This window comes from Poecilia reticulata, linkage group LG20 (genome assembly GCF_000633615.1).
Source record: "Poecilia reticulata strain Guanapo linkage group LG20, Guppy_female_1.0+MT, whole genome shotgun sequence".
Taxonomy (NCBI): domain Eukaryota; kingdom Metazoa; phylum Chordata; class Actinopteri; order Cyprinodontiformes; family Poeciliidae; genus Poecilia; species Poecilia reticulata.
The window spans coordinates 19,371,980-19,389,002 of NC_024350.1; the positions used below are offsets into that span (position 1 = coordinate 19,371,980).

General features: G+C 37.5%; 1 protein-coding gene across 5 annotated transcripts in view; it reads right to left on the reverse strand.

The window, feature by feature from the left end:
- Positions 1–17,023, reverse strand: part of sh3kbp1 (SH3-domain kinase binding protein 1) — a 68,004-nt gene that overhangs the window by 29,589 nt on the left and 21,392 nt on the right. For all 5 annotated transcript variants that reach the window (XM_008396471.2, XM_008396472.2, XM_008396470.2 and 2 more), the window contains exon 2: positions 10,188–10,345. In XM_008396471.2, coding sequence (XP_008394693.1) covers positions 10,188–10,345 — 158 coding nt within the window. The remainder of the gene's footprint in view (positions 1–10,187; positions 10,346–17,023) is intronic.

Genomic DNA, 17,023 nt, shown 5'->3' on the forward strand with positions numbered 1-17,023 from the left:
ACGTGACAACATGCTTCTTCAATAACAGGCAGAGGAGTTGTCGAGGCTGACAGGCATTTGGAAAATGATGATGACGTTGGGGTTTGTTTTGTAGAAAATTCGCTCTTTTTGTTGAAACTACAAACAAAATAATTTGCAGTCTGTGGAGAAGAAACTCAAGCTTCCCACAGTGAAGACACCAATTAAAATCTGACATATGGCTGACGTGCTCCTCTTCCAGCAGGAAGTGGAAAAAAGTAAGGAGAAGAAGAAAGTACCATCTTGGACAAATCGATAGACTTCTTTCTAAACAAATCCACACTTACATACAATAATTTCTAAAGATCCATTAGATATTTATCAAAAATGAATAAGAAATAAGGCTGTTAGCTAGTGGTAAACATGCTAGCCAGCTTATAAACTTATGATTTTGAAAAAAGCTCTTGTTAGAACCAAAGGGTGATAGATTTATTTGGGGCCCAGATTTCAGCATTTGTTACATTTTTAGTTGGTGCGGTTTGCTTTCACAGTGCACTGTGCAAAGTCTATTCTCTTGTTTGCCTCAGATTTCTGTGCATCAGTGTGGTCAGGGGCCTCAGTACGAACGACATGGAAACTACAAATGGTTCAAAATAAAGCAGCTCGGTTTGCACTTAGGTGTGCTTTCAGTAGTAATGCCAGCATATTAGATTACCCTGACTAAAGGTTGAATTTATTTTTTAAATATTACTCATAAGGAACATCACTTCTAAACAACCAAAGGTTATACACTAAATTATTTTTAGCACTAATGTATATGATTATCAAAACAGACATGCAGTCAAAGTTCGATGTACGAAAAGTTTACACAAATTCTTCGAAGATGCCGACGTTATATGGAACAACATTCTGGAAGCTACTAACTCACTCACTTGCTCAATGGTTACCTAGCAACTCACTCACTCTTTGGTTACCTAGCAACAACTTCAGTGGCTTGCGCAGCAGGAGTTTTAGGTTTCACCACTGTACCTAATAACTGCTTAAAAAAATAAAAAACAAAAAACAACGTTGTGGAGTAAAAACTGTCGATAAAACAGGACAGGTAATGCCACTAGTTTGGCAGTAATTCTGTTAGTTAAGTAAAATTTAACAATAGTTATCAACATTGACAGTTATAGATATGAACTGACATGAAAAGCTTATGTAGTGATACGTTTTTCAGCTATATTGTTCACCCTTCTTGGAGATACAAAACTTTAAGAAGTAATTTTCAGGAAAAACAACTATGCTGAATGATTTTTCTTTGTTATACTGATTGTAAATGTTTTCTGCAAGTGTGTTCCTTGATATAATGAAATTAATGTCCTTTTTTCATTATGGTATCATTTATTTTTGATCCATAGCCTCTATTTTGCATCAGTTTATTATGTAGCTACTTTAATTTTAAACTTGTTTGTTGTTTTGTTGTCAATGTTGAACCCCAGGAAGATGGAAGGAACAAAAGCTAATGGGATCCAAATAAAAAGGAAGAAAGAAAGTAAATTAGACTGTATTTAGGATTTGCTTTCATCCATAGTGACCTCAAACTGAGGAACATGTGGTTCAGTAGTTGATGACTCAGTTCAGCGAACATCCAACAGAAGGAAGACCGCATTGCCTCAACATTTACCGTGACCGCATCCACTCTGGGAAGATTAGTTTTTTTCTTCTTCTTCTTTCTGGTACAAAGATCTGAGACAAGACTGCAAAATGTCATGAAGTAATCTTTGACCACAGAGGTCAAATTAAAATGGCAGCCTTGAATCTCATTACGGCTTGAAAGCTAATGCAGCACAGAATCAATGTACGGTTCTGCCAGCAGCCATTGCAACAACAGGCTCAGATTAATTCAGAAACTTACACTCACAGACGGACAGCTGAAAATAACTCCCTCCTGAGATGGAGAAACACCGGGCAGCCCACGCAAACACACAGCAGCCATTTGTTAGTCTACAGCTTCCTCTGTTTTATGAGCGGATATGAGCGAGGCAGTATTTATGTGACGTTTTCTTCTTAAGAAGAGAATAAATATGAATAAAGAATAAAATCAAAGAGCTTGTTCGTGTGTGAATAATTCATTTTTTTAGCTGATTCCACCTCTGTTCGAAGCCTTTGTGGCAGATTCCTGCACAGCTGCCATTCCTGCTGCAGGGATGTGGAGGTAGCCGTGGGTTAAAGGAAACCCAGCAGAAAAAAGGGGAGGAAGAGAATGTGATTCACCGTATCTGAACAGGAAACACCTGCATTATGTACACTGTTGTGTTAGGGTCAGTGTGTGTGTGTGTGTGTGTGTTTGTATCTTTGAAAGCCTAATAGAAATCATGCCCTCTGAATGGTCAGCATTGCTTTGCGTTTCCCTTACAACCAGACCTTGTGTCTGTTATCCAAAACAGGACACTGAAACATTAAACTTTCCAGGATTTAAATACTAGTCACCATACAACAACAACAACAATAAAACTAGTCACCATTCAACAACAACAACAAAAAAACAAGATCCTCGAAACATACAGTTAGAAAATACTTGCCTTGTTACGGATTTCCTTCAGGACAACAAGATAATTTAACATCAGACAAAAAAGCAGCTTCTAAATGATTATTTTATTCAATAATGGAGTTTTAACACCTGATAGTCTGGTAGACTCGGTTCGATTGGTGACCAAAATTGAAGCATTGCTACATTTTCAGCTTTCACACTGCGCTGTCAAACAAACCAAACAATTTGAAAAATCTGTTCCCCTTCTCACCTGTGGTGGCGCTGCACCAAGAAGCACTGAACACAAAAACCTCTGAAGAAGAATTGAGTGCAACTTTCTTCTTCATGAAATGTAAACAAAAATGGAGTGGCGCCAGATTTTAGCAGTTGTGGGATTTCTCTTTTTTCTCTGGTAAAAGACCAAAAAGACATTTCTCCACCTAGAGCTAGAATCTTACGTTTGTATTGGTTGTATTTACCCAGAATGCCTTGCGCTGTCATCCACTTCCTGCTTTTGGAGCTGTATCTGGTTCGGTTGGCATTCACATTTGAATTCAAACCACATCAGAGTTCAGTTCCACCAAACCAAAACTTGGGGTTTTAGGCAGATCAGTTTGCTTTTTTGGTCTGCATCTAAATTAAATTGCGCATTCTCAACTCCCAAAACGAACCAGACTTTCTAGACAAACAAACTAGAGTATGATTAAAGCGGACTGAATAGTGCTGAAAAAAAAAGAACATCCAAATCAAACTGGTCCTGTGTGAACATATATTCCCCATGCCTTTCTGTTATATAAGCTGCTGCCCTTTCCTTGTTTGGTTCTCACTTAGTTCTGCATTTGAATTATTTTGTGTTGTTTATTGTTGTCACAGAGGGAGTTCCTTACCACTTCACTGCTGTGTGTTGAGGTACAGTTCACAGTTCCTTCTTCACTTCTGTTCTTTGTTTATTGCTTTATTATTGGTTTAATTCATCTAAGTGCTTATGAATCATTTCCCTCATTTTACCTCCCAACTCATCAATCCTCACAGTTTTTTATTTTGGATTTTTGTTTTGTGTTGTCAATGCATAGTTTAATAATGTAAAATATGCGTTTTGCACATTTTTGTACTTCTATTTGAGTTTCTACTGGTTCTAAAGACACCCTGATGTTTTTTAGTGTCTGGAAAACGAGCCGTTTCAACAACCTCTCGATTGTTCAGTCACATTTTGCGGGTACTGCTCTGTTACCTAGCAACCCCAGCCCGTTACCTAGCAACCCTAACATAGCTCTATAACTTTTGGTCAGCTGGTTTTACCACTGTAACAATCTCTACTTAAGCTGTGTCCGAATTCAGGTTCTGCATCCTTCGAAGGACTGGTCTACTTAGGACGGGTCCTTCGAAGGCCGGGAATAAACTAAAACCGGAAGAAAAATATCTGTGGATGCGGACAGGTCTAGCCTTCACCAACTGTCCCGCCCCCACCTCAGCGTAACTCATGTTGCCAAGCAACCGTGACGGCGTAAAGCAGAGAGCGGAGAAAAAAAAAACAACGGAGCCGAAGTTTGTTTTTCAGTCATGTATTACTGATTTCTATATTATTCTTCACCTTTTATATTAAAGATGTTCCAGAGTAAAAAGGGAATCTTAGTTTGATTCTAAAATGTTCAAATGTGTACTGCACTTTTCTACAAGGAATACAAATTATTCATTTACAAATATAATACTCTCCACATCGCAGATATGACATTACGGTTAAATAAACCTATTATGTTTGAAGGCTTAATTTTAATTAATCAAACCGATGTGCTCTGCTTTGAAATACTTTATTAAACCAAACATTTTTCAGCCAGACCTGTCTGAATAATATCAGTGTTTAACTCCCACTCATTGGGGAAAGCTAGCGGGAGTTTTTAAAAACAATGTCCCAGGAGTTAGGCGTTTTCTCTGGGTATACCGAACCTGGAGCGCCCGGCCAGCTGACAGCTGGCGGGGGGAGCTAACTGCTAACGCAGCGGTAGCAGACAGGTCCGAAAACGTCAGAGAAATATTGCAATTAGGTGATGTATTGATGAACCGAGCAGATATTTGAGATTTACACACTTACATTGTCGCCTAAAAACGTTGTACCAAATCACGTTGTGTCATTTAAAGCGTTATATAGCTAAATCATTTGTCGCTATTCACCGCCATTTACGCCCAGTTATAACCCGCAATGAATTATGGGATATCGTGGGCCGTGAAGGATACACCGGACCCATCCTTCAAATCTGGGGAAAAGAAGCACAGACATTAAGGACGCATTTGAAGGAGCCTTTGTCGCCACGCTATGACGTAATCGGCCTACAAATCCGTCCTTCGAAGGATGCAGACCCTGAATTCGTACAGCTTTAATCATCTGCCTGACAGGAAAAATACAAATATTTTTCATACTATTGTAAATAAACACATTTAGTTCAAGTTACACTAACATTCTTGTCCATCAATGCAATTTCAGTAATTATCTATTTTTAAATACTTGTTGAACAATCAGGACTCACTCATATTTTTTCAATGTAACTTTATAAATACATTTTAAAACATTCAACAATGTACATATGAGTGGAGCCATTTTGGAGCTACTTCTGTTTAACCTTTAGAGCTGCATGACATGCAAGTTTCAAAATTTTGTAATTTAGAGAAGTTCTGAAATATTAGACACCAACAGGTTTGCACACACTCACTCTTTTTTGTAAAGTTATTCAAAATTAGTTTGAGAACCCCCAAAAAAAAAAAAAAGAACCAGATTGAGATAAAAATTCAATTGACAGGAAGATCTGTGATGATGTGAAAAAAATAAGATTTCTATTTCAGGCTGCAAATGGAAAGCAGATAAGGTTGTGGGTTGTTTTTTTTTAGCTGAAACCACCAACAGCACATTCAGGTGGATTAGCTTAAAGTCGGAAGACATTATAAAACTGACAACACTCTCTGCAACTAGGAGCGCCTCTGTAAAGACCTGCTTGTTCACATGAGCTGCTCCAACAACTAAGCAGTAAAAAATAATGTTAGCAACGAGAAATATTTGACGGAAGTGCGCATACACTTCTTTGTGGTTTAAAGATAAGGCTTGTAGTTTCTAATAAAAAAAAAGAAAAGAAACATCAGTATTTGGCGTGTCAAAGCAGCCTCAGAAGATTGTGGTCTCAGAAAATCTAAAACAATTTCTGTGCTAAACGAATTAGCCGAGTCCGCAGTCAGATGATCTCTGTCTCTTCCGTATTTAGAAGCAAACACCGCTATCTATCAGTGTTAACGCTGCTCAGTTTTATGCCTCTGCTGTTTGTGTGACAGTGGTGGATTTGCATACTCTTACTTTGTGCCTCTTCTCTGACCTGTGTGTTCATGTGCAGATCCAGCAGAAACACACATTCATCAGCCGCACGGCGAAGCTTACTGCCGCGGATTGGCGCTAACTGGAGTCTCATGACAGTCCGCGCTGGTGCTGGAGCATTACTCACTGCCTCGCTCTTCCTTTCTCTCACTCACACATACAAACACAAACTCAAATTCTTCGTACAGGCTTCGTCAGCCATTGTCTGGCGACGTACAGTCAGCACAAATGCAGCAAACACCCTGACCGAAGCGGGGAACTGTACAGAGGCGTCTGGAAATGCCCCCCGTTTGTATCACTACAAACCAACAAACAAACCTTTGTACTTAAAAAATCTAAATTTCTTTTAAAAAGTAACCAATTCTCTCCAAGTGGTAAATTTTAAAGGTGACCTATTAAGCTTCCTTGAACCGGTTCGGATGGGTCTATGGGTTATTTAAAGCATATTTATTAAATTTTCTGCACATAATCATTCTGAGATTTTAGTCTGATCAGTTCTGTTTATTCTGAGTTCCATTCAATGAGCTGCTTTAGGGCCTCTTGTCACTTTAAATCCAAACATGCCCCCAATTCAACGTGAAAATAGTTAGAAACAGATACGCAATCATATATCCATATGTCTAAGAAAAGCAGAAGTGGAGCCTCCTGTACAACCAACAAGAATGCAGCAAGTGGTTTCTTGCGACAAAAAAACTGTCTTCTTCAGCAGCCATTGTACAGTGCATACAGCAGTAAAACCAGCTGACCAAACATGCTGGAGTTCAGCTTGGGTTGCTAGGTAACGGGGCTAGGCTTGACTGGGGTTGCTAGGAGTGAAGTTACATTCTGGAAGTTTTTGAAACAGCTAAAATATATAGACTTATTGCCCAGAAACAGCTGGGTGTTTATTTTTAAGCGTTTTGGCTATTATTAGAAGCAGCTGAGACCAAAGTAAAAGCACCAAAAGGTGGAAAATGTGAGTCGCAATAAGCTATAAATCAAAATGTACAGTGCATACAGCGGTAAAACCAGTCGACAAAAAGAGCTGGAGCTCTGCTGGGGTTGCTAGGTAACGGGGCTGGGCTTGGCTGGGGTTGCTAGGTAACGGGGCTGGGCTTGGCTGGGGTTGCTAGGTAACGGGGCTGGGCTTGGCTGGGGTTGCTAGGTAACGGTACAGAGCCTGCAGAATGTGACTTTAACTGGAGGTTTTTGAAAAGGCTTATTTTCCAGACACCTAAAAACATTGGCTTATTGTCAAAAAATGTCTCAGTTTGTGTTTTTAGCACTTGGGCTGTTTTTAGAAGCACTAAATAGAAGTACAGAAACAGAATTAAAATGTTAATTCTGCGTAATAGGTTTCCCATAAAACACCTCTCTAGTGGAGAATTACAAATATCTGTGGATGTAAACTAAACTGCCATGTGTTGCTTTGGAAGCTGAAGAAACTGTGTACATTAACATATAAACAGTTTCTTCACTCACCATAGAGATTCTGCATCTCTAAACATGTTAGGAAGAAAAATCAGGAGAAAAAAACCTCAGCAGCTCCTTTTTCTCTGCTTAAGCCTGACAGCTGAAAGCTGCAGTAATCTGAACTCACATGGATCTGAGACTGAGGTTTTGAGCGTCATGTGGGCGACATAAGAGTGGATTAAAAAGAAAGTAATTCAGTTTCTGCTGCATCAAATTTACCTTTAAAAAGTTCCCAATATGAGGCCATGAAGGTTATACGAATGTTTAAATCTGCTTTTCTGTTTTTGGTTGAAATGGTGAACCATTACAGCTACAACTACATGTTTGGAAAATGTTCTTGTTTAAGTTAAGAAAAAAGGAAAAGTTGTGAAAATAATGACATATAAACTTAAAGTAAGTAGTTTAGGTGCTTAAACTACAACAATATCTGCAAAGTGAAAGTGGAAATCAACGTTTGAGGATCCCAGAGGAGGCCTGACATTAAGACAAATAACAATCATAATGGACGGATATTCCCTAAGTCCATGCTTTATCCTTCCTCCAGCACAGCAGCAGCTTGAATTTTAGACACCAACTTATGAACAGAGGAATCATCACCAAACTGCAGAGAGGGAAGTGAAAAGGTCAGTGAAAGTTGGTAAACTAAATAACTAAAAGTACTTCAATGCAATGTTTACTGGATGAACCTAACACTGCAAAAAAGACCAGATCTTATTTTTGCTCTACTTTCTTTCTTTCTTATTACACTTTAAATGAGAAACTAACTTACAAGTAACTTTTTAGCAAGATACATAGGCTTGTCTTAAGTTAATAATTCCTCAATATTGATGAAAATGCTTTAGTCCTATTGGCAGATAAATTAACTGGAAAATGTCCTGTTATCAGTTAAATAATCTGCCAATAGGACTAGTACCTTTTCATCAATATTGAGGAATTATTAACTCAAAACAAGCCTCTATAACTTGCTAAAACATTACTTGTAAGTTAGGTAGTCTCATTTCAAGCTTACTAAGATATTTGTACTAGAAACTAAACCAAAAATACGTGGTAAGATTTTGTGTTTTTGCAGTGTATTACTAGGATCAGTCAGAGTGCTCTCTGTTATGCTAAAAGTAATGTTATCTGATTAAAAATCAAGCTAAAAACTACTTGGTGACCAGAATTGTTACTAAAAATTAACACTAGTTGCACCATAGTTGGTCATTCTCACACCCTGTTCCTTTAGTATTTCACAAACCGCATTTCTAAATCTCATTTTGTTCGTAGTGACTTTACGTAAAAGCCTTTAGCTGATGACTCTGACTCATTCTAATTCATCACGTCTTGAAATATTTGTTTTCCTCTGAGATTTTCAGTCATTCACACGCTTGACATCCAGACTTGTTGGTTACTGGTGACCAGAAACAGGACGTCATGAAGCAATAAGGAGCCGTAAAACAGACGACATTTAGGTTGAGAAAATGGTGACGAAGGCTATAACTGGTTCAAAAATAAACTGTGTGGAAAAAAACTCCAGAAGAACAAAGAACGGTTACGAAAAGCCAGCTACTCAGGGGAAGCAATGGCTTGGTTTGTGGCTTTTCCCACTTCCTAATTCTCCAAACTGAGAATTTGAAGACGTCAGAGAAATTTGGTAAGGGTAAAAATATCTGTTCGATTTTAACTAAATTTAGAGTGTGTAATAAATGCAGCTGCTTCCATAATAAAATTCAAAGAACGAGTCCTGAAATTATGTATTCTCTGCCAGCAGGATATAAACACGGTGGCTAACCGGTTTTACTGGGTTTTCCATTTATCGCCGCTCATTTGCATGAATCATTTAGCTAGAAAACTGTTTGTCACCCAAAGGAGAAGAGAGAAAACAAACACTGGGTTCCAAAAGCATTTGATTAATTATATAAACTTACACAAATTTAAATACGATTAAACCTGAATTGAAATGAAAAATCTGAAAGGTTTTACCAGATAACAGCGTAGAATATCAGGATTCGCACATCGAATGTGTGACAAAACCATTCTTTTTCGCAAAAGTCCTCAAGTTTGGTCATTTAAGACAAAGAGCATGTATGAATAAAGAAAATTAAAGTCTTGCCACAGATTCCCATTTGGATTTGCTTCCTTCAGCAGGTTATGATAGGTTTATGCAAAACATGTTCATTAAATTTCCTATGCATAAAATCATTCTTAGTTAAGGAGATTTTATCCTGGTCAGTTCTGAATATTTTAATTTCCTTTCAGAATGAGCTGTTTCAGGGCATGTTGTCACTTCTAATCCAGATTAAGCTGCTGCTGGCCACCAGCATGTTTTAAGTGGCTGCAATATGTGCAATAATTCAGCCGTACATCTTTGAAAAGCATTAGCAAAGCCAACACTTGTTTTTCCAGCAGCCATTGTAGCTTGCCAAAAGTGCTGGAATTCTGCTTGGGTTACTAGGTAACAAGGCTGGGGTTGCTAGGTAACGCCATAGGACCCATGGAACGCGACTTCACAATCCAGAGGTTTTTGAAACGGCTCATTTTCCATACACCAAAAAACATCAACTTACTGCTAAAAAGCAACTGGGTGGTTTTTGTAAGCGGTTGGACTGTTTTTAGAAACAGATGAGACCCAAATGGAAGTACAAAAACATGCAAAATGAGAATTTTCAACAAGAGAATCCCTTTACAAAATTTCTACGCTAATATTTAAAAGGCATCTCAATTTATACATTAAGACGTAAGAGTTGTGAAAAGGGCATTCCACCACACTGAGATAGCAACAGACACACAAACAAATACCAAACTATACATTTAATCTGCAGCTGGTGGTGACGAGAGATAGCATTAGCACACTGAAGAAGAAGGGTGAGAAAAGAAAAGAGACACACTGTAGTTGAGGAAATGCGGGTTTCCTTTGTGATTACTCACCCTGACAAAGTTATCGGGGAAGAACCCCCTGCGTCCGGCCAGCTCGCCCTCCCACCAGCCGCCATCGTCCTGCCGTATGTTCTTGATGATGTCGCCCACCGTCAGGGTCAACTCATCGTCCTGCTGAGCCTCATAGTCGAACTCCACCACGGCCTCCACTGCGCACACAGAAAGTTGCAGGTGGAAAAGGGTCAAACGGCGCAGATAAAACCACCTCGTTCCACATTTTCACAGAACCGCAGGAGTTTAGCATGTCATTACAGATGCTTTATTTATTATTTCAACTGGAAATGAAAGAGGAACACGCTCAAATCACGTGAATAAAATTATATTTAGTTAGTTTTAGCAACCCAAAAAAGCAGAGATGATTAATGTAAATAAAGTTCTCCACATTTCAAAACCAGCATCATTTATCCATATATGACATGTTTGATTTCTTCTTCTCTTTATCTTTCAACGCATTGTTTCTCTCAACACAAACCACTCGCTGAGTGCACCTGTGTTTGCCACAAATGCATAACAAAGTTCATTAAGTGGTGAACATTTTTGATATCATCCGTGTTACATTAGCAGTTGAAGACAGAGATACGAAGCTCGATCTTTTGATCTTCCCTTGGTAAATGTTAACTTTCAAGCTGCACATAAGAAGACGTGGTGATAAAACTGTGAAGATAAGTAACTAATATGATACTAAAATGTTTATAAAGGTTATTAACTTAAATAAAAAGTAGATGCACAGAGCAGCTATTTTTTCACTTGTTACATCCAGATAACAATAGCAAGTTTGTTTGTGAACAGCAACCAAACCATTGCTTAAAATATGAGTGAAATATAATTGAGTTATACCATTCAAATCTTCATTTGAATTTACACTGCCTTGGAAAAGTATTAACATCCTTGAGCTTTTAAAGATTTTGTCACATTTCATCTAAAAACTATTTTACTTCAACCACAAACTATTTTATTTGGATTTAAATAAGATTAAACCACCTTTAGCCAAGAGCTGCTAGCTGAAGCTTGCTGAAGCTTATCTTAAAGTAAAATAAAATATTTAAAATTGAAATTAATTTCTTGTTAAGTTTTGATGCATTAAGAAAATAAAAAACACAAATTAGCCAAATGTAGCTGCAAATTGACCATTTTAAACTTCCACCAAAAAAAGTTATTACTGAAATATCGTGTGTCCTGTGTGTCTCTGTGTTGCCCTGCGACAGACTGGCGACCTGTCCAGGGTGTACCCCGCCTCTCGCCCGAAACGTTGGCTGGAGATGGGCACCAGCAACCCTCCCGACCCCACTGAGGGAAAAAGGGTGCAAGAAAATGGATGGATGGATAAATTATTACACGTTTTGCTAAAGTTGCATAAAAATGAAACATGTAAATTAGCCACAAGTAGCTGCAAATCGATGCTAGCTGCTGCTAGCATAAGGTTAAAACCCACCATTATTTAGCAGCACGTAAATAAAGTTTGATTCTTAATATTTGTGAGATAAGAAGTCATATATAGATTCTTTGTCAAGTATTGCTTTAGTTTTATATAAAAAAAACAACAACATATAAATTAGCTATGTAGCTACAAACCGATGCTAGCTTCTTCTCTGTTATAATGGGTGCTAATTGCTACTAGCGTCTAGCTCAGGGTGAATCTCGTGTCTGAATTACCTCCTCAGTTTGCAGTCAAGTTCTCCAGAGTCCTGTTGGTGAATATTTGACTCAGCTGTGTTGAAGCAGAACCCTTCAGATCTGGATTTTAGGATCCCTGATGTAGCTAGACATAGCTAATTTCATTTTGAAAATGTTACAGACTTCTCCGCCAAGAAAAAATATACCCAACTGCAGGATCATTTTATGAACCTTTGTGTAAGATTTATTTGACAATTTCCCATTAGCAAGAGGCAAAAATAAGATAAACCAAGAAAAAAGTTTAATAAAAAAAAGAAAAAGGTATTAATCTAGCTGGACATTGCAGCTCCAAAGGTGCATTGTTCCAACAATGAGATTCTCATGGCAAAGGGGGGAAAATCTGCTGAGGAGTGGGGAAACTGTTATTTTCAGACAGAGGGATTAATCCCAGAGCAACAGATGAACGACTTTCATGTGAATAGTCGTCCTAGAAATGTTTTTTCAACTCTCTTAAGTTCAACAGGAAGGGAAAACCAGAAGACCACCAAGCTTTTCATGTGCTAAACAGCTGTTGCTACAATCCTAAATCAGAAAAATACAAATAGGCCGAATTAACCTAAATAAAACAAGGCCAAGCGAGGAATAGACTACTTTTAGAGCTATCCTACAAAATTCTGAATAAAATCCTTGAAAATGGTTGAATCTGAATGAGGTTTGAAAAGAGCTTTAAATTCAAACTGCAGTTTTGTAATAAAGTGCAATCTAACATTTAATTAAAAGCCGCAATTTCAAAGTGGTATTTTCAGTTGAAACCAGAGATTTTTATACACCTAATAAAAAGGCATGAACATTTTTTTTAGATTTAAATCAAACCAAACTCTTATGTTACGTCAGTTATGGTTACCAAAATGATTTTATACGAGTTTTTTGTTTTATTTTAATTTACCTCATCACTGCTTATTAACATAAGTAATAAATATTGTCATATATTGTTTTTACCTCTAAAGTGGTGCTGGAAATAAATGAAAACTTATCTTGAAAATGCTTGAAGTTTGCTGTATATAAACTCTATTAAACTTTTTTTATTTTTTATTTTACTTAGGATGTTAATGTCTGTATTTCAACATTATATTTAAAGACAAACTGATTATCTTTTCCTTTGTTTGAGCCTCTTGTGTCAAATATCTGCATGTTGGTTTCATTGTTTTTACGTAATCTTAACATTTACGACAAAAAAACAGTAATATATTAAATTAAATCTGATTTGATATGTTTCTGTTACCTTCAGAAACTCAAGATTTTCTAAATATAAGTATTTAGTAGCTTTTAAAAACAAATATCCGCCTGTAAAGTCACGCATCTGCGCCTGACACCTCTAACCACAAAAACAGGCGTACAAAAGTCACCTTTCATTTTCACCCCAGATGTTTACTGCAATAAGTGAAGTCGCTCTTTTCAATGCAGCTTTTGTTTTCAAGAAATATATCAAACTCGACATGAACAGCATTCATCTAAGAATCTCCTGGGATTTAACAACTGATGTTTCGAATTATGCCGCTTCATGGAGCTTTTCAATTTTTGTGAGAGTCACAAGACAACGATTACGCTAGGCTTCGAGTTCAAGCATTAGGTGGGTTATATTATCGAATCGTGATACATTTCTTATCTTGATAAGAATTTGTCACCATGAATTGATGTTTAAATTATGTTTAAAATACCCCAAAACTGTCCTTATTGTCAAGACTGAGTTTTACTATTTTCTCCACTGTTTGTTCAATAAAAACATCAATAAATACCAATAAATGTGAAAATAAGGCATGTACAGCTGTAAAATGTCAAACCCAATATTTTTTTCCTTTACCTACTTACTGAAGCTACATGGCTTTCTCTACTGTGGATTTAAAATACTGCATTATCTTTGTCAATTTAGTCTGTTACCAAATGAAAATGCTAAAATTTAGGCTGAAAATTATGCAACTCTTTTAACTAATTGTGTTTAATGTCAAATTTATTCATGACATCTGCTCTCTCTGAGACAACAACACTCAAACGGGGAAAATTTGTAAATATTCACCAAACTAAACTCAACTTTTTCACAACAAGTGAAAAGCACATCAGTCGTGCATCAATGCATCAGTTCACCACTCGCACTGGTGAGTTATTTTAACAAAATGGCCGACGTCCGATATAAAATTTTACCGATAATATCAGCCAATACCGATACCACGTCGATAATATCATGCATCCCCAGTGAAAATACAGTTACATGATTTAGCTGTGACAAAGACAAGCCAACCTTTGTGAACACGTCACTAGCTGCGCTTCATTACAAACTAAGATAAATTTTGTCTTTCACATTAAATTACAATAAAATAAATTCATGTTTTTGGTTGTAATGTGACAAAACGTGGAATCTTTTGCATAATAACCTCTCTCTGCAGCTGCGTTTACAATCAGAAACATGGAGGAAATGTTTCTTTACAACGAGGGTTGATCCTTGTTTAAACATCAGCCATGATGGGAGGGGCATTCTGGAGTTGGGTAACCATGGTAACGACAAAGGGGCAGCTAGCACAGTAGCTTCCTCCACCTAAATGTCTTCACACTGTGTCAAAGCCACAGAATGACGACAGAAAGCATAAGTAACCACACGTTGTGAAAGCAGCTTGGAGGTCAGGGCATTCCTGAGAGGGAACATCACAGGCAGGGGGAGGAAGACGAGGAGGAGGAGGAAGGCTTTCACTAGATACCAGTATCAGACACACAAAGGAGTCAGCCGTGCTGGTCAGATGGGAAGGATCTGATTCTGGCTGCAGATAACTACAGGGATTAGTCGCAGATGCGATAGTGGAGTGGCTCAGAAACCATTTTCTGTCGCTGCTGGTAGTTTGTGTGTGAGAGAGAGAGGAAGTGGCAACAAGCCTGTGAGTGGAAGTACAAGGAGAAGTGTGAATTTATAGCTTGTGACAGTTCTCTTGCAGACTGTATTACGGTACAGTTAAAGCAGCACAGCAGGAGGGACCTGAACCAACACGTCTGTTAGCATCAAATACACCAGAGAGGAGACAACGGCGACTGAGGGGGGTTCAGCTCGTCACCGAGGGCAAAAAGCGACAGAAACACAAAGTTAATGAAGCCATGCAGAGGTGGATGAGTTCAACGGAGAAACAACCAGCAGAAGCTGCGTTTCCATTACAAATGTCTGCAGAATGCTGGTGATATTACACTAATGGTGAAAAAACCCACAATTTTGCAACTGTGGTGTTTCCACTTAATAAGAAATTCAATTAAGATCAAGAGATGGGCAAAGTACCCAAAACTTGTACTCAAGTAAGAGTACTTCAACATATTTTTATTCAAGTAAAAGTAAAAAGTATTTGGTAAGAAGTCCACTCAAGTACTGAGAAACTGATCAAATTATCATTCATTTAATTACATCATCAGATGGGCCAAAATATAAAGTTAAATGGGAATGTTTGTATTTTAAGGATGAAAATTACAATAATTCATATAATTAACAAAAAAATTACAAAATAAGGCAAAAGAAAATGTTTCCAAATTTGTTTCTTTCAATTTAAAACTTGTGAAACTTTAACAAAAACCGCAGGTGTGTGTCTGTGTGGTGAATTTTGGGTAAAAACATGATTGTTTTTCATTCAGTGGGTTGAAATTTTACTCAAGAGTAGAAATACTTCATTAAAAAATTACTCAAGTAAAAGTAAAAAGTACAGCGTAGTAAAATTACTCCTAAAAGTAATATTTTTCAAAAAAATGTATCAAGTAATTGTGTAATTGTAACTAGTTGCAGTACAACTCTATTAAAATCACACATGAATAAAAGTGTTCGCGCGATAAATAATTAAAAACCAACTACTTCCTGTTTTCTTCTTTGTGGTTTCCACCAGTGGAAACTTCCTGTTGTTTATCACACGACTCGTGTGATGCGGAAATTTTTTTTCCATTTGATATTTTGCGAATTAAACCAATTTCAGTACGGCCCAAACTTCATCAAAGCACCAAAAACGTTTTCTGAGTGTTTTCAAAATTGGTGTGTTTATATTAAGCAAATTTATCTTCGAAATCTCAGATTGTGTAATTATATGCTAAATGTAAACGCTGCTGGTGATGCACAATAAAAGTAGCATTTTTTGGCACAAATTCACACCAGCATCACAAAATGCGTTTCCATGACAAATGTGCTCAAATCTTTGTTGATATTCTTCAGGTGTAAAAAAATAAAAACACCATTTTGCAATTCCAGTGCAGGAACTGGTTAGACATGTAATACACAGCGAAAGTAACAAACATCTAATTGCGAGTGCACTTACACCTGTTACGCTTCAACCACAATTTCACAAAGCTTGGACGGAAGGAAATGTCCTCATTTCTATGAATAATCAACAACAAGTTGTTTAACAACAAGTTGAGACCAAAGTAGAGAAGTTTGGTTATGAAGCAGAGACAATATTAGCATAAAGTCTGTCAAGTACCATCAAGCACGGAGGTGGAAGGGTGATGACTGGGGCTTGTGTTGCCACCACAGAATATGGGCCTTCATCAGCAGGATAAAAATCACAAACCCAGCTGCAAATATGCAATGAAATGACAGAAAAACAAAAGAATAAATGTGTTACGATCCAACTCAAGTTCTCAAGAGATGGTTTCATGCAACTTTTGGGTCTGAATCAAAGCTTTTCCAAACTCCAATGAACTACAGCAACGTTTAAAGAAAAGTGGGTCAAAGCAAAAAATGTGAACTATTTCCCACGCCTCTCTTGACAAACATGAAAAACGGATGTTTTTCACTACTTAGGTTGTTTTAGCACCTGATATTCCGGTAAACTCAGTTCAACATTTGTTACATTTTCAGCTTCTGCGGTTTATTTTCACAATGTGCTGCCTCAAACAAACCAAATGGTTTAAAAACCTGTTCCCCTCCTCACCAATGGAGGCGCTGCACCAAGAAAAGTAGTAGAAAACAGCACAAAGTCGACATCAGCGTAACTTCCTCTTTCATGAAATGCAAACAAAAATGGAGTGACGTCAGAAAAGAAGTTTGTTTTGTTTGTATTTACCCAGAATTCCCTGAGTTGTAGTCCGCTTCCTGCATTTGGAACGGCTTCTGGTACGCTTAGCGTTCACATATGCATTCGAACAGCACCAGAGTTCCCTTCAACCGAACCAAAACTTTGTTTTTTAGGAGGAACAGAGTA